General features: G+C 41.2%; 1 protein-coding gene and 1 long non-coding RNA gene across 3 annotated transcripts; both read left to right on the top strand.

Moving 5' to 3' along the window:
- Positions 1-10,549: 10,549 nt before the first annotated feature.
- On the top strand, positions 10,550-11,748 carry LOC131256742 (uncharacterized). Its single transcript, XR_009176927.1, has 3 exons — positions 10,550-10,749; positions 10,930-11,009; positions 11,203-11,748. It is a non-coding gene; the product is annotated as an uncharacterized LOC131256742 (long non-coding RNA).
- Positions 11,749-13,376: 1,628 nt separating this feature from the next.
- On the top strand, positions 13,377-16,700 carry LOC131256741 (uncharacterized). 2 transcript variants are annotated; one of them, XR_009176926.1, is made up of 3 exons: positions 13,377-14,569; positions 15,664-15,779; positions 16,184-16,700. XR_009176926.1 is itself a non-coding variant. In XM_058257770.1 (2 exons), the coding sequence occupies exons 1-2, from the start codon at positions 15,562-15,564 to the stop codon at positions 16,350-16,352; spliced, it is 387 nt and encodes a 128-aa protein (XP_058113753.1). In that variant the 5' UTR covers positions 15,536-15,561; the 3' UTR covers positions 16,353-16,700. The 2 variants fall into 2 exon arrangements, 1 of the variants encoding a protein (XP_058113753.1); XM_058257770.1 differs by lacking the exon at positions 13,377-14,569 and having other exon boundaries at positions 15,536-15,779.
- The last annotated feature ends 10,936 nt before the right edge of the window (positions 16,701-27,636 follow it).

Genomic DNA, 27,636 nt, shown 5'->3' with positions numbered 1-27,636 from the left:
AACCCCATATCCGCTAATCCGTTTGTTCCCAAACTTTGCATGACCCCTCATCGGGCCCTGATTCACCTACCCACCAAATTCGGTGGCTAAGGGGGGTGCTAGGGCAGCCCCAACGCCAATAGGGAGTCCTAGAGGGCCATTGTAGACATTTTAGGAAACTTGGGGCCAATGGGCCCAATTTTAGGAAATAAACCCTACCTCTCTCCCTCGTAACTTCCACCATTCTCTCCCTCATAATCTCCACCATTCTCCAACAACCAGGTTCTCTCCCTCATAACCTCCATCATTCTCCAACAACCAAGTTCTCTCCCTCATAACCTCCACCATTCTCCAACAACCAAGCTCTCTCCCTCATAACTCCCATCATTCTCCAACAACAAAGCTCTCTCCCTCGTAACTTCCACCATTCTCCAACAACCAAGGAGAGTAGAGAGAGAGAGAGAGAGAGAGAGAGTAAGGGAGAGCAAGGTGGACCCTAGATCGAGGTGGGGCCCAAGGAAATCAAACCCCACAACTCCCTACCTCTTCTCTAAGAAGAAACCCTCATCCACGACCACCCTTTCATTCCATTGATCGTCTAGGTAAGATCCATCACCCCTTTTTCTTGAAACCCTTGTGATGAGAGGGGATTTACATTAAAATCTAACATACAAATGTTTGCTTTAGGGATTCCAGCCAATCGACCCCGAAATCCGCATTCTTAGGTCGTTTTCCAACTCTCCAACAATTCATAGGTGTGGACTATTATCCTTAGGTGGCGTAGCACCAATTATAATATGAGTCTAATGATTTTTTTTGCTCGGTTGTTGTATTGGAGAATCTAGAGAAACCCTAGGAATTGTAGGTTTGTTGGAATCATATGAAATTGCATGATTAGTTCTCATTTTGATGTTGATCTTGTCTCTCACATGATTTAGTACATGGATGATCATATGCTCTTGTTTGTTGATTTTCTCATATGGTGTTGCTTCATAGTAGATAGGAGTCATGACTCTTGTGCATTGATTCCTTGAGATGTAGGAAGTGCTTAACTTCCTTACTAACCCACACAACTCACATGCACCTTGTTCGTGATAACTTAGTATACTTGTTAGGAATATTTGCATCGTATGTTGTGATGTATGTAAATATGATACTATTATGCTAGTTGATAATCTTGATGGTTGGCATGCTATGAATCAACATTGAACCCTAGATGGTCGGGAACATGAGGAGAGACGGTAGTCCCATCGGTAGGACTATGCTAGGGCTAAACCCGTGGATTTGGGCGGGTGTGTACGGGCGGCAGTAGTTCGACTACATGGGTCCCTTGTACCCAATGTCACTCGTCGCGTGCTCGCCTGACTCGTGCAGTCTAGCCTACTTACTGACCAGCCCCGTTTGTTAACCCTGTTTGCTCACATATGTATGGAACCTGGAACACCCTACCACCGTTGCAGCCCATTGATAACCACTTGAAGCTGATCCACTGCCTCGTGAGTTGGGCATGGTGGAATGAGACACTGTGTCCGAGCTGTCGGCCTACGTTGGGGCGACGAGCCTCCCCGTAATGACCGCGAGCGATCCCAGTTCTCAACACTCCCCATGTGCTTGAAGTCGGGGATGGGGAACCTGACGGGATCACGGATCACGGTGCCCTAGCCTCACGCGTTGAGGGGCCCTGGGTATCGCAACCTGTTGAGGGCATTGATACGCGGGGTGTATCAGTTTTCTCAACTTGCTGGATGAATGGAATTAACTAAGAACTCGAATAACATTATCATCGAATCGCATTAGCTAGGTTGGCGACTCGGCAGTGAAGGTCACTCTGAGGGAGTATTGGTCATACGCGATCGTTAGATAGAGTCGCCTGAGGGAGCGTTGTGGCGAGGGCATGCATCATATCATCCATCATGCATACGCATTAATAAGATTAGTTTAGTAACTGTGAATGTTTGCTTTTCATTAAATTCTTAATATAATTGATGCTTGTTATAAGACTAATAACACCCACTGAGTTGATCACTCACTCCCACTCTAGGGGGGTGTTTTAAAACACCAACCAGACTCTCCCGTAGATGTAGGAGATACAGATTTCGAGGAGCTTGGCGCGCAGAGGAAGACGAGTTTTCCTACTTTCAGTTAATGAGTGGGTCTTCATCGGCTTAGTAGATGGCGCGTTGGACCGCTAAGTAGTGGACTCAGCTTTATTCTTTTGGGCATACTATTCTTTTTGGTGATTTTGTTGGGTAACGCTTGTGCGACCCATTATACATTCTTTTGAACTTGTATATATACTTGATTTCTTTTATTTCAGTAGACTTGTGTGTTTGTGCTTCATGTTCTAGGAAATTCCAGGCTGTGCATTTTAACTTGATTTAAGTGCATATTAATGAAAATTGGTTATAAGTGACCTCGGGAACTCGGGAGTCGAGTGTAGGCATGACCCCTGATTTCCAAGGCGTTACATGCCCCCATACCAAACTGTTGGCTTTTTATGTTTTGGGGATTGTTGGCCAAGATGGTTTCTTAGTGTTTTTAATTATGTCCTGCAGTCTGGTCTCTGTCATCCAATCTTCTCTTGGAGCATAGAGGAATAGAATCATTGTCTTTCATGTTGTGCCTGAAAATTTCAAGTTTTTAGGTCCTCGTGGTCGTTAAAGTTCATCTTGTCATCTGTTCAACATCTTGAGTTACCCTTAATAGGATGAATTAGCAAAAATTCTAATATTTATATACGATGCCATTCACCCTCTGTGAAGATGATGGTTTGGCTTTTAGCGATGGTGATGTGGCTTTAAGCCATTGTGTTTTTCCATGAGAAGCTGTCTTCACTTTGGAGAGCTGTTGAATAGCTGCCAAAATTCGTTTCTCATGTATTGCTGCTGCATTAAAACTGATTCCACATGGTTGTTACGTGGTAATTTTTTTCCCATTTCCGGATTGCATTAATCTGCTGAGGTGATACTGAGATCAGTACATGAGCTGGGCTGGAGCCTAGATCTTCCCTTGTATCTGCTTCTGCACTAACTTTGCTAATGATCTGGATGTGAAGCAATGGTTTTGAGCTGGCTTCATGTGTTAGATGAGATGGCAAATTGATCTCGTGGATTTTGCCTTCCCATCTTTAGGGTTGTTAGTAACCAACATTTTCTCGTGTACTGCAGAATTGGTTTTATTATGGAAGAAAACCAATTAATTGATCTCAAAGGTGCAGAATTCGGTGAAATTATGCAGTCATACCAGTAATTTGTGGTGGAAAGTTGATTTTCCATTTGTGGTGGGTATTTTGAATTCCTGCTGTTGGACATCCATGCTATCTGTTCACCCCTTTGGGTGAACTCTGTTGGTTACACTTGTGCATTTTTCTGGAGATGGGTCTCTGGATTGGAATAAATGGCTGTCTGAAGCTATGGCAATTGTTTGCCTGAATTTTCTGATATAGGATAGTTCCACTCAATTGTCTGTTTAGTCCTTCTAGCCAACAAACCATTGTAAATGGGCCTTAGTCCACCTCTAAATCAGGAGAATTTATAGTCTTATTTCGTTCCCACGACATCCATATGTTCTGGTCAACCACCTTTGATACACGTATACTACCCACCCCTCCTTCCTCCCTGTCCATCGAATATGACTAAATGCGGTATAATTTTAGATGGTTTGGTGCATGCTTCTTTGACTGCATACGAACTGAGCCTTGGACATCAATCATGTTAGCGCATGTGAAAGGTTGGTGCATCTGTTCTGCTGCTTCAGTGGAGTGAGCGTAGCAAGCCTCAAGGCTTGTCTTATTGAATGCAATCATGCATTTCGAAGATCCACCGTAAGAGTCGAAGCCGTATTGCATGCCATAAATGGCATGTTGAAGACAGCTATATGGAAGATCTACTCGGAGGGGTCAGCTGGCTTGGACAGCTATAGTTGACTGGTTGGTGCTTTATATTCTTTCTAAAAGGCATTCAGTGGGTTTTATGTTCACAACTTATGTAATTGAATGGATTGTATTGTATTGTATTTATTTAATGGAATCTTTGGAAATGTTATTGTCACATGGTGCAGTCGTGAGTAATATTCACGTTTTTCTCTAACTTTTAAAATATAATTTTACAGGATTTTGCAGGGTGTTGATGCCATGCCATTTTATGCACGACTATGGATTTGCAGGGTGTTAATGCCATGGCATTTAATGCCCGCCTATGAAGGTTGCTGTCGGCGGGGCTCCTTCGAGTCCAGATATTCCACCCACCCCCATATGGTGTATTTGGGTTTCTGTGTTTCAGTGGTGGTGATGGGTCGGCTGAATGGTCTAAGAATTCAGTGCTGAACTGGTAGTGTTCGTTGCCCTATGGTCCGCTTGTAATACGTACGCTGTGAGTTTGGTTAAAATCAAGCCTTTTTAATGGCTATATATTTTTTCGAACTTTGACCCACTTCACATTTGGGTTAGCCAAACTTGGTTCATTAATGGTTTGGGCCAGTTGAGTTGTGGATGATTTGAACAATTATTTCACACCTGCCTGCGTTACTCACAACATTGAAACCATTTTGCGAAAGGTGTTGCTTCTCTTCATAAGTTTGTAAGGGACACAGGTGGATGTCAAATGGCCCAGTTGTATGGTTGTTTTAGGCCTGGATTTCAAATTTTTTGGGATTTTCCTTTTGCTAGGCCTCAGCCAGGGCCCATTTACTGCTATGCAAGTCTCTCTCTCTCTCTCTCTCTCTCTCTCTCTCTCATTATTCTCCTGCCCTGGCATCCTGTTAGTACTATTCATCCATCTTCGTTCGGAATGGTTGGGATTACTTCCAAATTTGATAAACAAATTCAGAAACATTTATACGGTTATGTTCAGGCATATGAGTGCATTTTAATTTGGTTGCCCCTTATGTTCAGGCTCTATGCGCATGCTCCATTTTAATTTTTTCTTTTTTGTTTTGTTTTTTTCCTTCTAGCATTTTTATTTGTGCCCCTCTAGTACCTTCTTAGATCCTATTGAGGTGCATGTATTACATTAGTCATTAGGTTATTTTGGTGATCCAAAGTGTTCCTAATTGTGAAATAATAAGCTAATAGGCCTCGGAAAAAAAAAAAAAAAAAAAAGGAAGAGAATGCTGTAGTCCTAGTTGCATCCGTTCACTTGTAAAGTAAAATTGATAAATCTGAGCCGTCTATTCACTCCATGGGCTACTGTGCTGAAATCCAATCTTTTTATTATTATTTTATTTTTTAAACACACGCTCACTAGATTAATCAATGTGGTAGATTCACAAAAGTTTCAACACAGGCCATGGTGCCCCACTAGTTATGTTGGGCGGCTCATGAATAAAGTCAGCCAAGTTATTTGGTGGGCCTCTTGTGTATTTGGATAATGTGAATGGTTAAAAAGATTTTGCAATCTGCAATCAGTTTACATGTCTCTTACTGGTGAGGTTTGCTTGAATACATCCTAAGTATACATTGCAACTTTTAGTCGCTGGATTTCTTTTATTTATTTTCAATTACCAAGGCCCTGTTTGGTTGCACCCTCAAATGGCCACTTGGGGCCTAAGTGTAGTCTTGATACGAGTGGCAATTAATCATTAAAATTAAGCACCAGTACTGGATTGTATACATATTGGTCGTTTAGAAAGAATGCAAATATCAAGATTTTATGAATTTTCTTTTTTCTATGGGTCAAGATTTCCATTCCTTATGGCGAATTTGGTTGCTATCAAGAAAATTTCATAATCAAACAGTCTAATTTAGTGCAAAATATCATGATATTTAGTGCAATCAAAACGTATTGGATTGATTAAAATTAAAATTATAAAAGATTCTTAAAATATTATTTTCCATGTATATAAATGACCCCGGTAAGTAAAGGGAGGAGTTGGTAATGTTCGTGCCAAAATTTGACAGGCCAGATTAACCGCGCAAATGGAGCCAGGTGGCATATATATGATATGCTAGATACATGAAGGACAAATCATATTTTTGAGAAGCTTTATTTTTATGTTATTTTCAGATAAGGACGAGTAACTGTTTGAGCCATGTGGAGCATGTTTTGGGTGTTCCGCGAAGGTAAAATTATGATTGGTGCCATGTGGACAAGTGGTTATTTTCACACCTCTCCTGGGAAATGCTATAAATAGCAGAGGTAGATACGAAGTGAGGAATCCAATTCAATCCAACTTAAACAACCCCACCAATGCAACGCTGCATATCTTAGCCTAGTATGTAGGAGTGGTCTAGTCTAGTCTGTCCTTGTGATCACGCCGATTTCATCGTTGTATTTTGTAGCCATTAAATTAAGGCATCATTTCATGTTCAAAACCATTCATGTAATTGCATCTATCAATCTTATAAAATATACGTTAACTCACCAATCTTGAGAGGTCAAATTGGGAAGTGAATTCTAGCCTTATTTGAATTCAACTTTAATTATGTACCTCAAAAGATCGTAAAATGACAAGTTATAGCCAACTTTTTGGCCGATCACCCAGCTAAAAACATTGGCTAGACTTCGCATGAAGTAGTTGATATATGTCATGTTAGTATCCTATCCTGAAAACTGATGTTTGACCCTTCAAAAACAAACCAGTCAGCAGGAGCATTAATTATCATTATCAAAAGAGGCTTTAGAAAGTATGTCCTAAAGTGAAAGATTTACTTATACTCATTATCAAAGTCCTTGGCCTTTTCAATAAAGAATTCTAGTGCATGAACGGTCAGGCCGAATACAAGGCTTTAATTGTTAGTTGGACATATTGTGTGAACTCAAAGTCTGAAAAGTCAAAGTATAGGGTGATTCCCAACTAGTCGTCAATCAAATCAATAGAAATTATATATGCCTAGTCATCAATCAAATTAATGGAGTTTATAAATGCATAAACAACAATTTAATCTCATATTGTGTTACAACCAGCAAATTGATGAATTGCTTTAATGATGTCACAGTAAACTTCATACCAAGAGAAGAAAACGGTGATACCAATGCAATAACACAGCTGGCTTCTAAGTTAAGATTATCAGAAGGGATTTTGAAAAGAATTGTAACTGTCCAAAAACGATCACCGCCATCAATAAAGGAGTGGAAGCCTTGTGTAAGACTGTTTATTGCAAACGCAATTGTAAGATCGATAAGTCGATTGTTCAGTGATAGATCACGCATGGTAGAATTAATAGGAGTGACTTTTTTTCCCTTCAACTGAGGGAAGTCCTATTCGTTAGCCGATGTAGAACTAATAGGAGGAGCTTTTCTTCCTTTCAATTGAGGGAAGTCCCAGTCGTCGATTGCATAGCTCGGTAGTTAGAATTTGAAAGAAATTCTCCTCCCCTAACTTGGGGAGGTTCTTTCATAGTAGAATTCACAGTGGAGGACTTTCTTCCCTTGCACTAAGGGAAGCCCTCGTAGTCGGTCGTGTAGTTTGAATAGTCGGGAAGTCATTTAAAAGAATTTTCTTTCCCTAACCTGGGAAAGTTCTTTTATTGTAAAAGTCTATAAAGTAGTAGAAAACACAATAGTAGAATCATAAGCACATTTTACATTTTTGAAAAGGGAGGTCGCTCTTAGTTGAGCAGGTCGAGGTTAGCCGATGAATCTTATTACCGAGCTCAGTTGATTGGTTCAGCTCGGTCGTCAGATTTCCTTAATTAGCCTAGCTTCCTCAAGTACCTGTTTCGGCTTGGTGTTTAAGGGAGTGTACCGATGGAAGAGACTTTCCGGATGTCGGTTGGTACAATGGTCTTGGTCTTGGTCGTCCTCTTCTTTTTTTTGGCGTTAACGGCAGATAGCTCCTTTTCTTCCTTTTGTTTCATATCCTTAGCTGAGTTGTTTCCTTCCTCGAGAAGCTCTTTGTGAACTAAAGAACTCCTCGACATTGGATTATTTTTTAACTCGGTTAAGTAGGTTGACGAGGGTATTCGGGGGTTCTTACCAATAGAGAATAGGAACTTATTTAAGGTCGACTACTATGGCAGACAAAGCTATCTGGTCGGAATAATCGTCAACTTGGACAACTTCAGCCTTAAAATGGATGACATATTCTTTTAGCAACTCGTTCTCCCTTTGAGTGATTGTAAGAAGATGAGTTATTTACTTTCTTTTCTCTTTCCTACAGATGAACTGTGTGACGAAGGCCTTCCTCAGTGAGTGAAGGAGCTAAGGGACTTCTGCTTTAATTGCATGTACCATTTGTATGCAGTCCCCGACAAAGACAAAGAGAAGGCTTGACACATAACCGAGCTCGACGTGCTGTGGAGCTTCATCCATGCTCCGAACGATTCCAAATGCTCGGCCGAACCCGGAGTATGGGGCAATTTGCGACATTCAGAATTTGGGTGGGAATTTGGCTCCCATAATGTTGTCAGTAAACGGCGGCTCGGTGTCCTTCAGCATAGCTTCGACAGAGGTCAGTATTTGGGTTCGGTAGGTTTGGTGGATATCGCCAATTTGACCTCGCAGTTCCTTGAGTTTTGCTTTTCAGAGGTCCTCGTTCTTAGCTACCTCATCGGGAGCCTTTCCACGCATCTTCTTCTCCAACATGTGACATAAATTGGAGTCAGTGGGCATTGCAGTTCCCGAGGTGTAGGAGGGCGCATGGCTTGGTTGCTCAGGATGTTGCTTGGTTCTCTGCGAGTCGACCGGTGCTTGAGGTGGTGTAGAGACCTCGGTAGCTGCCCGTGCATCTATCCCCTGGTCAGGAGGTGGGTTTTGTCTCTCCAAGGTTTGCATTATCCGGTAATGTTATCGGTTAATGCTTCGACTTGATGTTCTAGAGAGATGAGCCAACCTCCTCAGTTTCGGGACTGCTGCGCAGGGCTTGCGAGTGTGGTATCAACCTGAAGATGTGAGGGCTGGTCTTCGTGCTCTGCAGACTGCTCTGCTGGTGGGGGGGCAGCTGCTGCGATCACGGCCTCACCTCCTGCTATCCAGAGTATCTGCAATTTATTGAAGAACAAAAGAAAATATTGGGGGTGCTGGTTAAGGCCGGAGACCCTCTGATGCCTTAGTAAGGTAGTTTCGTAGGAGTAGAAGAATCAAGATATTTGTTCACTACCAAAAAATTGAGTGAAGGGCATAGACTTTGAAAGTATTTGGCTATGGATTAAATCTGTAGTAATTATACTACAAATTTAATCCGTAGCTAAAACCTAATTGATCGGTAGCTAAAGCCTATATCCTTACCAGAATATTATTAGATAGTGATGGTGCTTAAGGGGCTCCATGGGGCCCATTGGAATATATGTATTTGATCTAAGCTGTCCATTAATTCTGATATATAATTTCAGTGGATTAGCCCAAAAATTATGTAGATTAAAGGTATAAGTGGACCACACCATAAGAAATAATAAAAATTAAATTTCAATTGTTAATATGTTGTGTGGTCTTCTTACAGCTTCGATCTGACTCATTTTTTTCAACCCTTAAAATAATATTTTAAAATTAATGGACGGAGTTGATAAATAACATACATCATGGTGGGCCCCACGATCCAAAAACCCACGGTCCTAATGGGCCGATCCGTCACTCACCCTCCCAAAAATGAAAATCTCGATCTGCCTTTTTTCTCCCGCCCGCAGTGTCCGCCCTTTTCTCTCTCTCTCCATCTCCCAAGCTCTCTCTCTCTCTCTCTCTCTCTCTCTCTTGCACAGCCTCTCCCTCGCCCTCTCTCTCTCTCTCTCTCTCTCTCTCAATTTCTGAAATCAGTTACATTTGGATGCGCCATTGAAATCTCTATTTCTGTATCTAATGACTCAAGCGTAGATAATAGGGCTACAACTTGAACCCAAGTTCTGGTTGTGTTGGGTCAGGTTTTTGAAAAACACCAACCTTATTTAAATTGGTGTTGGGTTTTCATTGAGCAAATTCATGCATTTGGGTTGAGTATTGAGGACCTTGGATTGGGTTGTAGATATATGGCATAAAAGCCCCTTTCTACCAAAGATTGTCTCCAAAAGGTGGCACGATTTGATGGGCCCACATGAGTTTTGGATCTGCCTTATTTTAGAATCCTGTCCACTTGTATTTTTGAAAAACTGATGGACAGAGTGGATTTATCTTGGCCATCTCTGTAGCCACACATAGCTTCCGACTACAAGAAATTCCTGTGGGCAGATTAGGGATTGTGCGAGTAACACCGCAGCATGTGTTTTTCCTGATCGTGGGCCCACCTTGATGTGTGTTTTATATCCACGCAATTCATCAGTTTTTCCAAATCATTGTATGGGATGTTCCCAAAAATGAAATATATCGAATTTTCAGGTGGACAACCTCATAGAAAAGGCTAGTGATTAATCATTAAAAACTTTCTTGCATGCCACAAAAGATTTAAATCGGGCTGATATTTGTGTTTGACCTTACTAACGAGAGGCAAATAAATATTAAGGTGGAGCTGGGAAGTTTTTAATGGTGGGCGATTGTTTCTTGCGCTGTGGTTCATATGAGATTTGATTTGCTTGAATTTGACATTAAATCCTTCTTATAAACGAATCTCTTTCCAAAAGGTGGCATGATTTTTATGTGGTCTAAAGTAGATCCTGGTAGTGCAGTGAGTATCTCTGGTTTTATAGTTTTACTTATACATTCTTGTACATTCTTGTATTGATTGCTCATGCATGACGGTTATGCGCATTCTTTCAGGTGGATGTTGCATGTGGGAGGATTGGAGCTGCATATTTCAGATTCAAGCTTATGTTGTTGTCATACATGCAGATCAATTCTTCTATGTTTGGGTGCATGGCGATTGGATCTGAAAATTTGAGATTTTCATTCACTTATTTCATGGCTTTCGGTAAGATCTTCTTTAATTGTTAATTTATTTAATTTGAATGGAAGAAGGATTGATTATTCAATGCAAACTCAATTTATGGAGAGGTGTAGTTTTAGTCTAAAAATACTCCAGCTTTCATTTGAAATTTAAAAAAAAAAAAGGAATTATACTTAATTTGATGTTTCATTTCTTGGCATATAGCTCAAAGAGGACTGCATGCATAAGAGCATTTGATGATTTTTGGCCGAGAGTCCCAGCTCAAAGAGGACTGCTGTTATTGGGTAACATCTGTCATATGTAATGATCAATTCAAATTTGATTGAGAATCCAAATACACCTTTCTTGCATATGCTTTTCCAGCCACTACAACTCGAATCTCTATTCGGGCTCTGGTTTTCCTGATTTTCTCAATAAAACAGTTTGATTGAAGACTGATTTGCTCTGCTTTTCGTGATTTTCGCCTGTTTTTTATAGAAATTAGGGTTTGGAGAAGTTATCTTGAAGAAATTCTAGGCCATTGACTCACAAGTGTAGCTGGGTCATGTGCATTCAGCCCAACTCGAAGAAGCTAAAACTGTCTACATGACAGCTCCCACGCGGGCCTCATTCCTACCATCACAGTGCACCCCACCTGATGAATGGACTAACCCTTGCCTAATTGGTAATCTGGACCTAATTTGCTGAACGCTTGCTTGAATTACAGAATCACGTTGCCATTGGAAAGTTAACTTGATAAGCTAAAACTGATTTTTTTTTTATAGCTTGAGTGATGTTTAACCTTTGAACTATAGCCACGCTCTTTGTTGACAAAAAATGGATAACCACCTTGATTATTGTCAGCAACAAGCCTTTTGAGGCAAATATCTGTAGAATGATAAAACCATGAAGTCATCGACTTGGGTTTCATCTTGGACCCCTAACATTGTTTCACGAGAACCCTTGGCCAAGCCTGCATCACAGGTGAGTAATGTATCCGTCAAATTCACTTAAAATTTGCTTATAGGAACAGATTCACATAGAGAAACCTCCATTAAGTTGTGTTTATAGGTTTTCCAGAAGACAAAATCCGTCCCTTCTCCTTTGTTATTTCCATTGTAACAAACATGTCCTTTGTGTATCTGTTGCAATCAATTAATAACCACTTTATCATTCTTATGTTAATTGGGCATATTTTCAGTATTACATGTGTCAATGAAAAAAGTTCTTTAAAGCTACTCTTTGGGCATATTGGTTCTCTAAAGAAAATCTTTGCTTTTAGTTTCCCTCTGTATAGTTTCTTTGGGCACTACTCTTTGTACCACATCTTAGCGTAAGTTTTTTTATGGCAGTTTCATTTTATGGTTTCTGTTTTTGAAGTTTTTAATAACAATTCCTCGGATGTGGGTATGGATGTTGTATTTTTGACCTTTTCTTTCTTGGTTTTGTTAGGTTATTTTAGTTGTTCTAGTTGTCTTTTCATTGTATAGCTCCTTTAGGTTTTCTAGTCTTTTGCCTCTTCTTTTTTCCTTAATTTTTTTTTTCTTTCCTTTTGTTTTCTTCCTGTTTGTAGTCCCTTGTGTGCTTTAATAAATTTCTCATCTTTCAAAAAACAAAACACAAAAGTGGATGTGTTAAATGAACTTCTAGTTAATTTTTCATATTATTTAAGATTCTTGCAACATTATATATATGAATTTATATTTGTAGACTACTTATGTATATTGTTTCCTTTCATAATCTACTTTCTCAGTCTTTTCGGGTGGTTGTTATTACTTTCTCAGTCGTTGGTCCTATTGTGGGCAGAGCATAGCTGAAATTCACACTGTTTATACAATCTGAAATTTTCAACTCAACTATTGAATTTGGGACACGGACCACTTTCTCTTCAACTTTCCATTTGACAATCACCAATGGGATGGTTAGGATCGTCTGGCTAGTAAGACTAATTGTAAATTAGCATGCATGTATGCAGTGTGTTGGGTTGTGATATTGTTGCGAGGAAAGCATATTGTAGAGATATGTTGTCTTATTTATGGACATTATGATCACTTAAGTTTTCAGTTTCTACAACTAGGCCCATTGTTCAGTGTTCCAAACCATCAATATGATGGGCCATGCCCCATATTGGTTGCCCATGTACCAATAGCCATTCAGTTTGGAAGAGCCTAGCCAAGAATTCTTGGCCTTCATTTGTTTTTGGAACACTGCTGTATTAGAACCGGAAGCTTGAGAAAATGAAAATTGGACAAACGCCTCGTCTTAATTTTCATTCTTTTGATTGTCCTGTCTATATATATGTTGGCCACTGGATAAAGGGTCAGAACTTCCCCATCTAATCTGGGAGACTTAGAATGCATTGGCCATACATAGGCCCTCAAATAAATATGGTTTGGACGTGTTTGGTTCGTCGATGGCCCTGCTGATGTGACACAATTTCCTGGAGCAAACGTGGCATCTTGCAAGAATCCATCCTCTAGCAGAATATCTCCCAGGCGAGTGATCAGGGAAGCCTTCGAACCTTCCTACATTGGTAACATTCGGCCTTAGGTTGGTTATCATTTTGCTTGTGTTGCTTTGTTCAATGAAATTCTAGTGAGCAGCCAGCATGTCAGGTGTTTGATGAAATTCCTAAAACAACTGTGTGTAGTATTATCAGGTCGATTGGCCTCATACATGCATCGCTTTCACCCCCACTTTGTTTCTATCCACTGTAAATGGTAATTAGTTGAGTCAATTACATTTGACTGAAACTGAGCATCCAAATACAAGCTGAAGATTATATTATAATTACTGAATATCGCACAGGTCTTGTGTCTTCCCCAATAGGAGTCACTTACAAAGGCACCAACCAGAGAGAAGGCATATGTGCTCCCTGTTTATAGCATGTTCATACAGGCCTTTTAGTTCCCATTTGAACTTTGAATTTGAAATCAACACAGCAACTGAGGACAGATTATAATTACTGAATATGACTCTCAAATTTATGCATGCTTTTCCTTGTATTTGCCTTAAAATACTCTGCAAAGCTGCATAATAGGGGTTATTTGATACTCTAGCAAAGTGTGATGCTCTGGACACATGCACAAATTATACACGTGGAATACATGTACCACAAAGTGAACTGGGCAAATTGCAAGACACACTATAGATAGCATGTAGCGATGACAAAAGATTTCGATTAGATGAACTAGGCCTCAGAATAATGGACATTTGTTTTGCTGATTTTGGACTACTGAAATCTTTCGATCACAACTGTCCATTTTGATGTCCATTAGTCAGCCGTTTACGATCATGTATTCAGTGCACTTTTGTGCTATGGTCCATCTGCAGTAGGGCACATATTTTTATGTTGAAAATTTATCATTTTTTTGTGCTAGTATTGTAATATCTATTGTGGATTCTTACTTATATGTACATTTATCTGGAAGTAGAAAGCTTTTGCACAGTTTTGTTCTAGTAATGTCTTATAATTGGATGAGGTTTTCCACTGAATTAACTTTCATTACATTTGTGACTTTTTACTCTCTCTCTCTCTCTAATTACTATATTTAGCTTTGGTTTTGTATATCTTGCATTTTGGATGTTTAGCTTTGGCTTGGATATATGAAAGCTTGAGCTGATTCAGGAGATGACAGCTACTATTTCCATGGCAAGGAAATAGCTAGGAGTTGTAAGTCAAAGGAAATATTAAAGAATGATGTGGTTGCCTTAGAGGAGAGTTGCATCAAGTAAGAGAGAATCACGATCTCCAAATAGCACGGGTGCGGACCTTAAAGGCTAAAATAGATAGATACACCGAATATACTGGAAAATTCTCTATAGAGTAGGAAAAGTTTAACTGCAATAACAAATTTACTTTGAGGTATGTTGGTATCTTTCACTAAATTTTTATCTTGTTTAAGATCTGGCAAATATGGTATGTGATTTTGATCTTCTTTTACAAAATAGATGCGCCTCTCAAAAAGAAGAAATAAGAAAAATAGATAGTTCATTATGTATGAAACTGTAACTGACATTGAAATGGGTGGTGTTCAATTTTCACAAGGAAATGTTACTGATTCATGCATCAGTATAATTATGGATTCTGTCATCAAGTTACAATCAAATTCTTTAATCTCACCCATTACTATTGCAAACAAAGCCACCATATCTCAGAAATTCCTATCAGTTTCCAAGTGCCACAAGCAATGTGGAAGTATTCCTCACAAATGAACATTCATCATGGCTTGAGGGTAAACAGGCAAATGCTCTGTTATGGCTAACCAGATCAGAAATCTTCATTTTGCACATTACAAATGCAAACATAATGTAATCAAATTCCTTTCAAGTGGGACATCCATTGCTTGACAAAAGAAAAAAAAAATGTATTGGTCCTGTAAGTATTTATGGACTGACAGCCATGATCATAAGTTAAAACAAGGGGATACATGCATGATCCCACTTTTTTTTTTCCCTTCTGTATTTGCAGATTCTCACATAAGAAAACTGTGTTTGTAAGAATGACATTCTCGATGTCCAGCTATCGGGGCCCACATATGATGGATGAACCATTATTAGTGACTGAATTGAAACATATACAGGCTATCTGTTTCACTGGCCATTTGTTGGATGGTTAGGATTGTCTTATAAGAGTGATTCCTAAAGGATATGGACAATCCAACGTGGGACTTGTATGATAGAAAGTCTAGACCAACTTGATTTTATAAATTTGATTTAGATCAAACATTGTCATGGTCATTGATATCATGGTAATGAACTTATGGTCATTAAATCAAAATGATTGTCAAGAGGTCTGTGGAATAGAAGATGGATGTCGAATGATCTCCGTGTCATAGTGACAGAAAATACTGAGAAATGCTTATTTGTATGCAATTTGCCACATTAAGGTGTATGAGACTGGAGGTTCTGTCTTTCTTGACTCTTTTCTTTTTTCTATTTTGGTTTTCTGCAAATCAGAGTTTGGCAACTAGTCTTGGATTTCTGTTATTTTTAGGGGAAGAGGAAGATGATCTATGTTTCTACTTCGTTAAACTACATATTATGAAGGTTAGGCTGTTGCAAGTTTTTTCAAGGTATGTCCTGTACATTTGTAAATGCAAATTCCTTTTTCTTCCAGACCTTTCTTAATGTTATAGGCTTCATTGTATGCCCACCATTTAAAAATTCCAAGGCATGTCCTCTACATCTGTAAATGCAAATTCCTTCTTCTTCCAGACCTTTCTTAATGTTATAGGCTTCATTGTATGCCCACCATTTAAAAATTCCTAGGGCCCACCATAATGTTATAGGCTTCATTGAATGCCCACCCTAAGAAGTTTTTAATGGTAGGCATTGAGTCCCTATTGTGTGGTCCACTTGAGGTTTGGATCTGCTTCATTTTTCAGACCATGTACTAAATAAATACATAGGCCAGTAGGTGATTGGAGTTTGTTGTGTTTTGTGGTTTTCTTTTTTGGTTTTGATGGTAACAATGCAGTGTTTGGGTGATGATGAATAAACGGACTAGAAGATTGTCCCAAATGCCGGAAGAAGTTAGAGGGGAAATAGAACCTTATTTTATTGAGCATGCTGCTGTCTTGGATGAAGACAGCCGAAAACTGCCAAAGCTCAACGATAACCCTGCGGATTACATGAGGCGTGAGTGAGCATATAATTTCTTCTATTTCCTTTTTTCCTTTTTTGTCAAGTGGTCAGTATACACTGTGTATCATCTGTGTTTGGGTAAACCATATTCCGGCAATATGATTGGTTTTGGAAACATTTGAAAATCATGTATGCTCCCAATGATTTTATATTAGATTTTGATTTCCTTCGAATATTCTCGTGACACGTGGTTTCTCTCTGGTAGTAGTGAAGCTAGGAGAGTATCTTAGTACCATAATTACTATATTGATTTGCTAGAGCATTTGATTCAAACATGCATGATTTCTATTTTAATGATTGTCTGAGGTCATTTCATAATTGCTTCCCAAAGTCATGATCCTTGATGTGTTGCTGACATACATTATTTAATTTAATTAATTTCATATAATACACGAATGGGCCTGGGCAGGCACTCCAAATGAAGGGGCTGCTTGGCTCCATTTGCAGAGACTAGCTGATACATTGCATGGGATACCGTTAATTCCAGTGACTGGAGGAGTTGTCGTTGGCATGATGCATGGATTACTTGAAATTTTTGACCAAATAAAGCAGCCAAGGTCTTCTTAGAGGCAAGGCTTTGATCTGCTGGCTGGAGTCTTCCCTAGAATAAAGGCCATACAGGCTGTTGTAACATTAGGCACTGGTTGTTTTTTAGGTCCTGAGGGACCCAGTGTTGATATTGGTAAATCATGTGCAAATGGGTGTTCGGCAATGATGGAAAACAACAACGAAAGGAGGATAGCTCTCGCGGCAGCTGGTGCAGCTTATGGAATTTCTTCAGGTTCGGTATTTCTCTCAATTTTCTACTCTGCAGATGTGAATGGTTGGTCTAGTTGAATGACTAACCATGTCTTTGTCGAAAGTTGCTTTGAAACCCACCTCTACGTGGGCTTGGGCAGGTACTCCAAATTTACTGTTCACATACAATTGCCAAACAGCATCGAAGTTAAATTGTGAATCCTTTGTTATCATATTCAAATCAAATAGTAGGATTTGATTTGCTATCAATTTTATTAACACGCTTTCCTCATCAACAGTGTCTCAATGCTTGGTTTTGCCCCATTTTCATCTACATATCATGTTGCGCAGCACGCCAACAACGCAGTGTGCCTAGATCCAATCTCAGGCCTCACCCACAAACGATAAACAGGAAGAAATATAAAATAGAAATAGATCAAAGCATTCAAAACAAACCACAAGACAAGATATACGTAGAAAAACCCCAAACTAGGGTAAAAAACCACGGATGCAAACTTCCACTATGAAGAACGAAGATTACAAAGCAATATACTAACCTCTCCCTTGGAAGCACATAAAAAACCCTTTGCCCATACCTTAGAATAATTTTTCCTTTCTTTTTCTCTATCCTAAAAAACCCTAGGAACCCTTGTTTATAGTTTAGGAAACTCCCCTTTCCGCATCCCAGTTGCGAAAGGACTTGCGACACGAAATCTGCGCAAAATCGCAGAACGAATCTGTGTAACCTCGACTGGTCATGCAGCCTGCATGACCAGTCGAGAGGACCCCACGACCGGTCGTGAATGAGCCACAACCGGTCAAACACCTCGGGATCAAAAACAATGCTCGCTGGACTTTGAGTCGAGCCAGTCCACGACCGGTTGAGCCGGACCCTACGACCGGTCGAGCATGGCTCACGACCGGTCGAGGACAGTCCCAGATGTGGCTCCACATCTTAACAATCTCCGACTTGGAGACACATCACCTTAAACCTTCGTCTTCTTCATCCGGCATGCACCTTCTCCCTCTCTTCAAGCCTGAAGACCAATCAAAGCTGAACAGAGCTTCAGCTTCTCCCGTGTGACCGCCTTGGTCAACATATCCGCAGGATTCTCACTTGTATGAATCTTCTCCAGAGCAATCGATCCATCTTCCAGTAACGAACGTATAAAGTGATATCCGATGGCAATATGCTTGGTCCTTGAATGAAAGGCTGAATTCTTAGCCAAGTGTATTGCACTCTGACTGTCACTGTACAGCTTGCAATCTACTTACTTCTTATCCAACTCTTCCATGAAACCTTGCATCCATACCATCTCCTTGCACGCTTATGTAGCTGCAATATATTCTGCTTTTGTCGTACTGATAGATACTATTTTCTATAACTGAAAGACCCAACTGACTGCAGCACTACCCAGAGTAAAGACATAACCTATAGTGCTTCTTCTGCTGTCGATATTTCCTGCCAAATCTGAATCCACGTAGCCCTGTAGCTTGATTTTCGATCCACCATAGCACAGCCATATGTCCTTAGTACCTACCAGGTATCTAAGAATCCACTTCACAGCTTCCCAATGTTCCTTCCTGGGGTTGTTCATGAACCTGCTAATAACTCCCACTGCTTGAGCAATGTTTGACCTCATGCTCACCATAGCATACATGAGACTCCCAATAGCTGACGCATATGGGACTTTAGCCATGTAGTCCCGTTTCTCCTGTGTCTTTGCACCTTGCTCCTTAGATAGCTTGAAGTGGTTGGCTAATGGAGTGCTAACCGGCTTAGCACCTCCCATATTGAATCGATCAAGTACCTTGGCTATGTACTCTGCCTGTGACAAAACCAGTTTCTTGTTTTCCCTATCACGCTTTATCCTCATGCCTAGGATTTGTTTTGCAGCTCCTAAATCCTTCATGGCAAATTCTCTAGATAGTTGTCTTTTGATATCTGAGATGTCCTTTATGCTTGAACCGGCCACAAGCATATCATCAACGTACAGAAGAAGGATGATGTATGACATATCAAACTTCTTCAAATAGCAACAATAGTCTGCATGACATCTCCTATAACCATTTCCCGACATGAAACTATCGAATTTCTTGTACCATTGCCTCGGGGCCTACTTCAGGCCATATAGACTCTTCTTCAGTCTGCACACTTTGTTCTCCTTTCCTGGTGCCATGTATCCTGTTGGCTGATGCATATATATCTCTTCTTCAAGGTCCCCATGAAGAAAGGCTGTCTTTACATCTAGCTGCTCTAGATGTAAGTCCTCTGTAGCCACTATACTCAAAACCATATGAATCGTAGACATTTTCACCACAGGTGAGAATATTTCAGTGAAATCGATACCTGCCTTTTGTTGAAACCCTTTCACAACCAGTCTAGCCTTGTACCATTTTGAACCATTGTGCTCCTCCTTCAATCTGTAAACTCACTCGTTATGAAGAGTTTTCTTACCCATAGGTAGGGTGACTAGTTCCCATGTACGATTGGACTCAAGAGAATCCATCTCCTCATCCATGGCCTTCTCCCACTTAACTCGTGTGTCTGTCTTTAATGTCTCTTCAAAACATTCTGGTTCATCATTATCTGTCAGCAGTAGATAATGTAAGGAGGGTGAGTATCGGACCGTGGGTCTCCTCTCTCGAGTAGATCTCCTCACAACCGGTGTATGCAGCTCTGCCTCATAATGCTCCTATGCATGATCATTCTGTGGCGCTGTAACACCCGTGTCCTGTAACTCTTCCATCTCTACGAATTCTTTCTCCTCAGCCTTATTTTCCTGCACACTGTCCTTATGCATCACTTTTTCATTGAAGACTACATCCTTGCTTCTGATGATTTTCTTGTTTTCTATATCCCAAAACCTGTAGTCAAAATCATGCTGCCCGTAGCCTATAAACGTGCACCTTCTGGACTTCGTATCTAGCTTGTTTCTGTGCTCTACATCAATGTGAACATATGGAGTGCAACCGAACACTTTGAGATTTGCAAGGTTTATTTCTTTCCCAATCCACGTTTCTTCTGGTAGCCCACCATCCAATGGTGCTGAGGTACTTCTATTGATGAGATATGCGGCAGTATTCACAGCATCTGCCCAAAAGGTCTTGGACAACCCTGAATGTAGCCTCACGCTCCTAGCGTGCTCGAGGATGGTCCTGTTAATGCACTCAGCCACACCATTCTGCTGTGGTGTCCCTGGAATCGTTTTCTGATGTTTGATTCCATTTGCTGCACAATACTCCTCAAATCTCTTATCACATACTCTCCCCCATTATCAGATCTGAGACATTTTACTGTTCTACCTGTCTCATTTTCTACTACAATTTTTCACTTTTTAAATACGTCAAATACATTAGATTTGTGCTTTAAGAAATAGACCCACAGTTTTCTACTAGCATCATCAATAAAGGAAACAAAATAACGTGAGCCACCAAGAGATAATACCTGTGCCGGTCCCCACACATCAGTGTGTACAAGCTCCAACAGATGCGTCTTTGGAGCGCGTCCCGTCTTCTTGAAACTTACCCTCTTCTGCTTGCCATATACGCAGTCCTCGCAGAATTCCAAGTCAATAGACTTCAGCCCTGGTAGTTTTCCTTTTGACAATAACACTTTCATCCATTTCTCACTCATATGTCCTAACCTCTGATGCCACAACTGTCCATTCACTCCAGTTGATGCGACTGAGAGTGAATTATACGATCCTGAAGTCACGTACAAAGTACCTTCCTTTTTGCCTCGAGATATCACCAAGGCACATTTTGTGATCTTCCAGGAATCAGAAGTGAATGTCGTCACATAACCGGTATCGGCCAATTGCCCCACTAAGATCAAGTTACGTTTCAAACTCGATACATGTCTGACATCCTTCAATTTCAAAACCGTTCCGTCTTTCTGATTGACATGAACATCTCCCTTTCCAACAATACTGCACGGCTCATCATCACCTAAGTAGACTTTTCCAAAGTCACCTGCTACATAATCATGCAGAATTTCCTTACATGAAGTGGCATGAAACGAAGCACCTGAGTCTATGACCCAAGACTCATTCCTCACATCAAGAGACAAGATTAAGGCCTCTGTGTCACTCTCCTCAGATAGATTCACTGAATCCTTCCCACCTTGAGAGCTTCCTTCTTGTTTCTTGAGCGTCCGTAATCACGTTTCAAGTATCCCTTCTTGCCGCAATGCCAACACTCGTCTTTGTCTTTCGGTCCCTTGGACTTCTTCTTCAACTTAAAACGCCCGTATTTATTGCCTCATTTGTTCAGCGATCTTCCTCTTCCTTCAACATTTAGAGCATTCCCTAAATCCCCTGAAACTCCTGATGCCTTTCTTCTAGATTCTTCGCTGAGAATTAAACTGGCCACATCATCAAATTTCAACTTTGTCGACCCTGAAGAATTGCTCACAGCAATCACCAAACCATCCCATCTGTCTGGTAAACTGGATAAGATCAATAACGCCCTTACCTCATCCTCAAAAACAATGCCAACGGATTCCAACTGGCTCGTGACTGTATTGAACTCGTTTAGATGTTCAGCCACACTCCCACCATCTGACATCTCTTTTGTCGTTTTTACCTTGGATATATTAAAGGCAACACTCTTAGACAAAGAGAGTCGGATCGTTCCTAAAGCCTTTCTATCCAGTAAAAACTATTCATCATCTATCATCTTTTCTGGTTTCTTTTCTTTTCCTCCTAGAGGAATATAGAGGTCCTTCTGATACAGATAATCTTCTATCTGCATCTTCCAGAAGGCAAAGTTTGAACCATCAAACTTCTCAATTTTAGTTTTTTCTTCTTTCGCCATCGCTCCCAATAGAACTAAACTAATAGCTTTGATACCAGTTGTTGCGCAGCACGCCAACAACGCAGTGAGCCTAGATCCAATCTCAGGCCTCACCCACAAATGATAAACAGGAAGAAATATAAACTAGAAATAGATCAAAGCATTCAAAACAAACCACAAGACAAGATATACGTGGAAAAACCCCAAACTATGGTAAAAAACTATGGATGCAAACTTCCACTATGAAGAACGAAGATTACAAAGCAATATACTAACCTCTCCCTTGGAAGCACATAGAAAACCCTTTACCCATACCTTAGAATAATTTTTCCATTTCTTTTTCTCTATCCTAAAAAATCCTAGGAACCCCTGCTTATAGTTTAGGAAACTCCCCTTTCCGCATCTCAGTTGCGAAAGAACTTGCGACACGAAATCCGCGCAAAATCGCGGAATGAATCTGCGTAACCTCGACCGGTCGTGCAGCCTGCATGACCGGTCGAGAGGACCCCACGACCGGTCGTGAATGAGTCACGACTGGTCGAACACCTCGGGATCAAAAAACAGTGCTCGCTGGACTTTGAGTCGAGCCAGTCCACGACCGGTCGAGCCGGACCCTACGACCAGTCAAGCATGGCTCACGACCGGTCGAGGACGGTCCCAGATGTGACTCCACATCTTAACATATCATTCCTGGGGCAACTAATAGAAAATCCGAACGGTTCTATACCGGCAAAGTAAGCATACATTAAGTTTCTTCCTATCCTATGCAGGGCTTTGACAAACTGAAAGAGACAGTTGAGAAGTGGGAGGGTATAGCAAAGGCACCAGCACGATTTAATCTAAAGCTTTTTGCTGACAAAAGACACATACGAAGCCATGGATGAACTTACAAAGCTGAAGAACAAGACTGCTCACCAGCTGGCCATGGAAGTCATCCGCAACTTTGTTGCCGCCCAACAAAATGGCAAAAGTGAATGATCAGCCCCTTTTTTCAGCTATTGCTATTTGTTAAATAAATACCAGTTTAGATGAACTTATCTTTTTTCTTTTTTTTCTAAATCATGGAAGAGTGAGACTTCGTTGAAAAGAACTTTAGATATATAACCATCTACCAGGCTGTTGCATCGTTTTCCCCTGTACAAACAGTTTTGATTTTGATTTTTGATTTTTTTTTTTTAATACAAAGTGATCCCTTTGTGACGCAGGGATGAACGTGATGAGGATAACTACTCCGAATCTACGGAGCTTATCTGGACTCCTCACAGAGACTTCTCGAATCCACGAGGAAAGAAAGCAGAAAATAGAAATAAATTCTAAGAAATTCGAAATTGATTAATTGATGAATAAAAACGAGTTTACAACCCTTTAAATAGGGCTACCAAGCAATGGGAAAGAAATTAGAATCAAACTACAACTCAAACTCTTAGAATCTGCGACTTACTATAAATAGTAAACTTACTATTTATAGACGGTCGTGATGTCTACTAGTGCGCAAGGTTTTCGGCCAAAAATAGTAAGTGTCCTATTTGGCTTCACCAAACCGTTCTCCTAATTATTCTAAGCTCTTTTCACGTTGGGCGCAACTCCTAAAGCTCGACGGATGAAGAGTTATAATCAAACTAAAACTTGCTATTTATAGTAAAAACGAAATTAAAACAGGGAAACGACCGTCAATCCAGGGGTTTTTCACAATTTCGGGCTGTGCAACCCGGCATAGCAGGGTTGGCTGGCTTCAGTAGCTCGTTCTACCCCAAAATCATATATTTTACGTCAGATAACTCATTCCGGATTGCAAGATACGCCCGATTTAAGGTTCGATGGTCTGGATTACTTCTGTCGTCGACCGGGCCTTTTCTAATCCATCTTAGCCATGTAATTATCCGCGACTCGCTCTACATCAGTCTCCTCCACTTCAAAAGAACTCGTCCTCGAGTTCTCGTCATGCTCTGGTTCATGATACTCGGTCAGGTCCGCGACATTGAAAGTCTGTGAGATTGTCATGTCATCTGGAAGATCAACAATATAAGCGTTATCATTAATCTTTCGGATAATTGGGACGGGTCCAATCTTCTTATTTTTCAACTTGCTGTACACCCCGGTTGGAAATCTCTCTTTGCGCAGATGGACCATAATGCGGTCGCCCACCTCGAACACTTTTTGTCGTCGATGCTTGTCCGCTTGTTCCTTGTACTTCTCGTTCGAGGCATGTAGCTTAGTCTGCACTTCTGCATGGATGCCCACGATCTTGTCTGCCATATGTTCTGCTGCAATGCTCGTACCCGGGTGCTTGGGTAGAGGGACTAAGTCAAGTGTGTGGCGAGGCACTCGTCCGTAGATAATCTGGAATGGTGATCTCTCTGTCGAACGGTTCACCATGTTGTTGAATGCAAACTCTGCTTGGGACAAGGACAAATCCCACTGCTTCGGTTTTCTCCTGAAATACAACAAAGGAGGTTTCCCAATGTGCGATTCACAACTTCGGTCTGCCCATCAGTCTGTGGGTGGTAAGCACTGCTGAATTGAAGTCGTGTATCGAATTGATTCCATAAAGTCCGCCAAAAGTGGCTAATGAACTTCGTGTCACGATCGGAAGTAATGGTCTTGGGGACCCCGTGTAGCCGAACGACCTCCCTGAAAAATAAATTCGACACGTGTGTTGCATCGAGGGTCTTCTTGCATGGGATAAAGTGCGCCATCTTTGAGAAACGATCTACCACCACGAACACCGAATCCATGCCACGTTGTGTTCGTAGGAGACCAAGCACGAAGTCCATTGATAAATCCTCTCAATGACCGTTAGGCACAGGTAACAGGGTGTAGAGGCCCGTATTCTGAGATTGCCCCTTGGAGGTCTGACAAACATGATAACGTTGTATGGCTTTTTCCACATCACGTACTAACTGCGGCCAGTAATACCGCTCTTCCACAAGAGCTCGCGTCTTATCTCGCCCCAGGTGTCTACCAAGGCCACCTCCATTTAGCTCCTGAATAATCTGCTCCCTCAGAGAACTTTGGGGGATGCACAATTGATTCCCTTTGAAGAGAAAATCGTCCTGTATATGAAGGTCACTGGGGTGACCTTCTTGACACTTCATCCAAGAATCTTTGAAGTCCTCATCCTCCGCATACAGCTCCTTGAGACAGTCGAAGCCGACTACCTCATTGCTCATTGTAACTAGTAGTGATGCACGATGGCTAAGAGCATCAACCACCTTGTTCTGCTGCCCTGACTTGTGCTTCAGAACGAACGTGAATTCCTGTAAAAACGCAACCCATCTAGCATGCACACGATTCACGTTAGTCTGACTATTAATAAACTTTAATGCTTGATGGTCAGTGTACAAAATGAACTCTCTTTGAATCAGATAATGTCGCCAATGTTGCAGCGCCTGAACAACTGCGTACAACTCAAGCTCATAAGTCGACCACTTCTTTCGGGCTTCGCTAAGCTTCTTGCTGTAGAAGGCTACCGACCTGCCTTCCTGTGATAATACTCATCCAATTCTGACATATGAAGCGTCACACTCAACCTCAAACAATTTGTCGAAATTAGGAAGCACCAAGACCGGTATTGTAGACAAATGATACTTGATCTCATGAAAGCTCTTATCGGCTTTATCGGTCCACTGGAACGGTTCTTTTTTCATGCAATTTGTTATAAGCATGACTATGGTGCTAAAATCTCGCACAAATCGACGATAGAAAGTCACTAACCCGTGAAAACTCCTCACCTCATGAATGTTTGTCGGGATCGGCCATTCCCTAATAGCTCGCACCTTTTCATCGTCCACACGAATGCCTGTGGATGTTACAACAAATCTTAGAAATAATAGGCTGTCAGTTAAAAAACTACACTTCTTCAAGTTGAGGTACAACTTGTTAATTTGTAGAACCTGTAGCACCTGCCTGAGATGTTTCCTGTGCTCCGCCTCATCCTGGCTATATATCAATATGTCATCAAAATATACTACCACAAATTGGCCAGTGAACGGTTTTAGAACTTGATTCATTAAACGCATAAAAGTACTTGGTGCGTTTGATAGGCCGAAGGGCATGACCAGCCACTTATACAACCCTTCCTTGGTCTTGAATGTCATTTTCCACTCATCACCGGGTCGAATACGAATCTGATGGTACCCGCTTCTTAGATCTAGTTTAGAGAACACCTTAGCCCCTTCTAACATATCGAGCATGTCGTCCAACCGTGGTATTGGAAACCGATATTTGATGGTAATTTTGTTGATTGCTCGGCTGTCAACACACATGCGCCAGCTTCCATCTTTTTTTGGCGTTAATAATGCTGGTACGGCACATGGGCTCATGCTCTCTCTCAAGAGACCCTTACGGATCAATTCCTCCACTTGCCCCTGAAGTATCTCACACTCCTTCGGACTCATCCGATAATGAGGGCGATTAGGCAGGCTAGCCCCAGAGACGAGGTCTATGTGATGTTGGATGTCCCTCATGGGGGGCAATCCATCAGGTAAATCCTTAGGCCAGACTTCTTTGAATTCGTTTAGCAACAGTCTTAAACTTGAAGGGATGTTTGAGAGTTCCTCTTCCTCGCCCTTTACTACTATGGCGTATACCTCGCCAGTTTCCTTAGATTCCTCCATGAAATCTCGAATGGTCAAGAGGGAACTCCCCTCCACTATAGAGGCTTCAGGGTGGTTCTCTGGTGCCATAGGGGCAAGGATTATTTTTCGACTATCCTTGACGAATACGTAGACATTATCTTATCCCCGATGGGTCGCATCACGGTCCGACTGCCAGGGTTGACCGAGTAACATATGACAAGCTTCCATATCGACCACGTCACAAAGTATTTGATCCTTATAATTTTTGCCAATTGAAAACGAGATAGTGCATTGTTCAGTTACCTTGGTCGCATTCACCTTTTTTATCCAGCCAATAGAGTATGGGGAAGGATGTTTCATCGTTGGTAGCCGCAACTTGTCCACCATTACTCTCGAGACGATATTTTCGCTACTACCACTGTCTATGATCACATCACAGACCTTTCCGTTGACGGTGCACCGAGTACGAAATATATTATGTCGCTGTGGATGTAATTCCTTTCGTGGGGCATACAGTAATCGCCTCACAACTAAAAATTCACTACGATCTTCGCCCATTACTTCATCGCCACCTGTTATTTCTTCAGTGGTTTATTCATGTTCATCAAAGCGATGGTCTTCTTCTGCGGCCTCATCTTCAGTGCCCCCTTCGTTTATAGTCAAGTGCGCCGCGGGACGTTGAGGACAAGTGTTTGATAAGTGGCCTGGTTAGCCACAGCGGTAACAATTGTTCGACCTTGGCCGAGTATAAGGATTTGGAATCCTACTCGGACCTGCTGTTGTGGGTGCTGCACGTTGAGGTCTGGATGAGCCGCTTCCCGTATCACGGTTTGCGGTTATAGGAAGTTGAGATACTGGATCTTTTCCTCGTGGTAGCACTGGATCCTGCGTGGGACCCATCATGGGGGGTCGATTTGAAGGATATGGACGAGCAGGAGCTCTTGCAAGTTATGTTTCTGCCATACCCGTCAATTGAACTGCTTCATCCACGGTCCCGACTGGGTACATCTGAACTCGATCCTGAATTATCGGTCGTAACCCACCTATAAATCGTGCCACCTTCTCTGACTCAGATTCTGACAGATCGTTTCGTGTAGCCAACCAACCGTTGAAATTCTTCGGTGTAATTTGTGACGGTTCGATTTCTTTGTCTGCAATTTTGATATTGCTGGAA

This window comes from Magnolia sinica, chromosome 9 (genome assembly GCF_029962835.1).
Source record: "Magnolia sinica isolate HGM2019 chromosome 9, MsV1, whole genome shotgun sequence".
Classification (NCBI taxonomy): Eukaryota; Viridiplantae; Streptophyta; class Magnoliopsida; order Magnoliales; family Magnoliaceae; genus Magnolia; species Magnolia sinica.
The sequence above is the reverse complement of the archived record's forward strand: the minus strand, read 5'-3'. Positions and strand labels throughout refer to the sequence as shown.

Bases quoted from the DNA above. Each gene is read 5' to 3' on its own strand.
- LOC131256741 (XM_058257770.1), top strand. From the start codon at position 15,562: ATGCTTATTTGTATGCAATTTGCCACATTAAGGTGTATGAGACTGGAG. The intron at 15,780-16,183 runs GTATGTCCTGTA...GTAACAATGCAG, and splicing joins CTGTTGCAAGTTTTTTCAAG to TGTTTGGGTGATGATGAATA.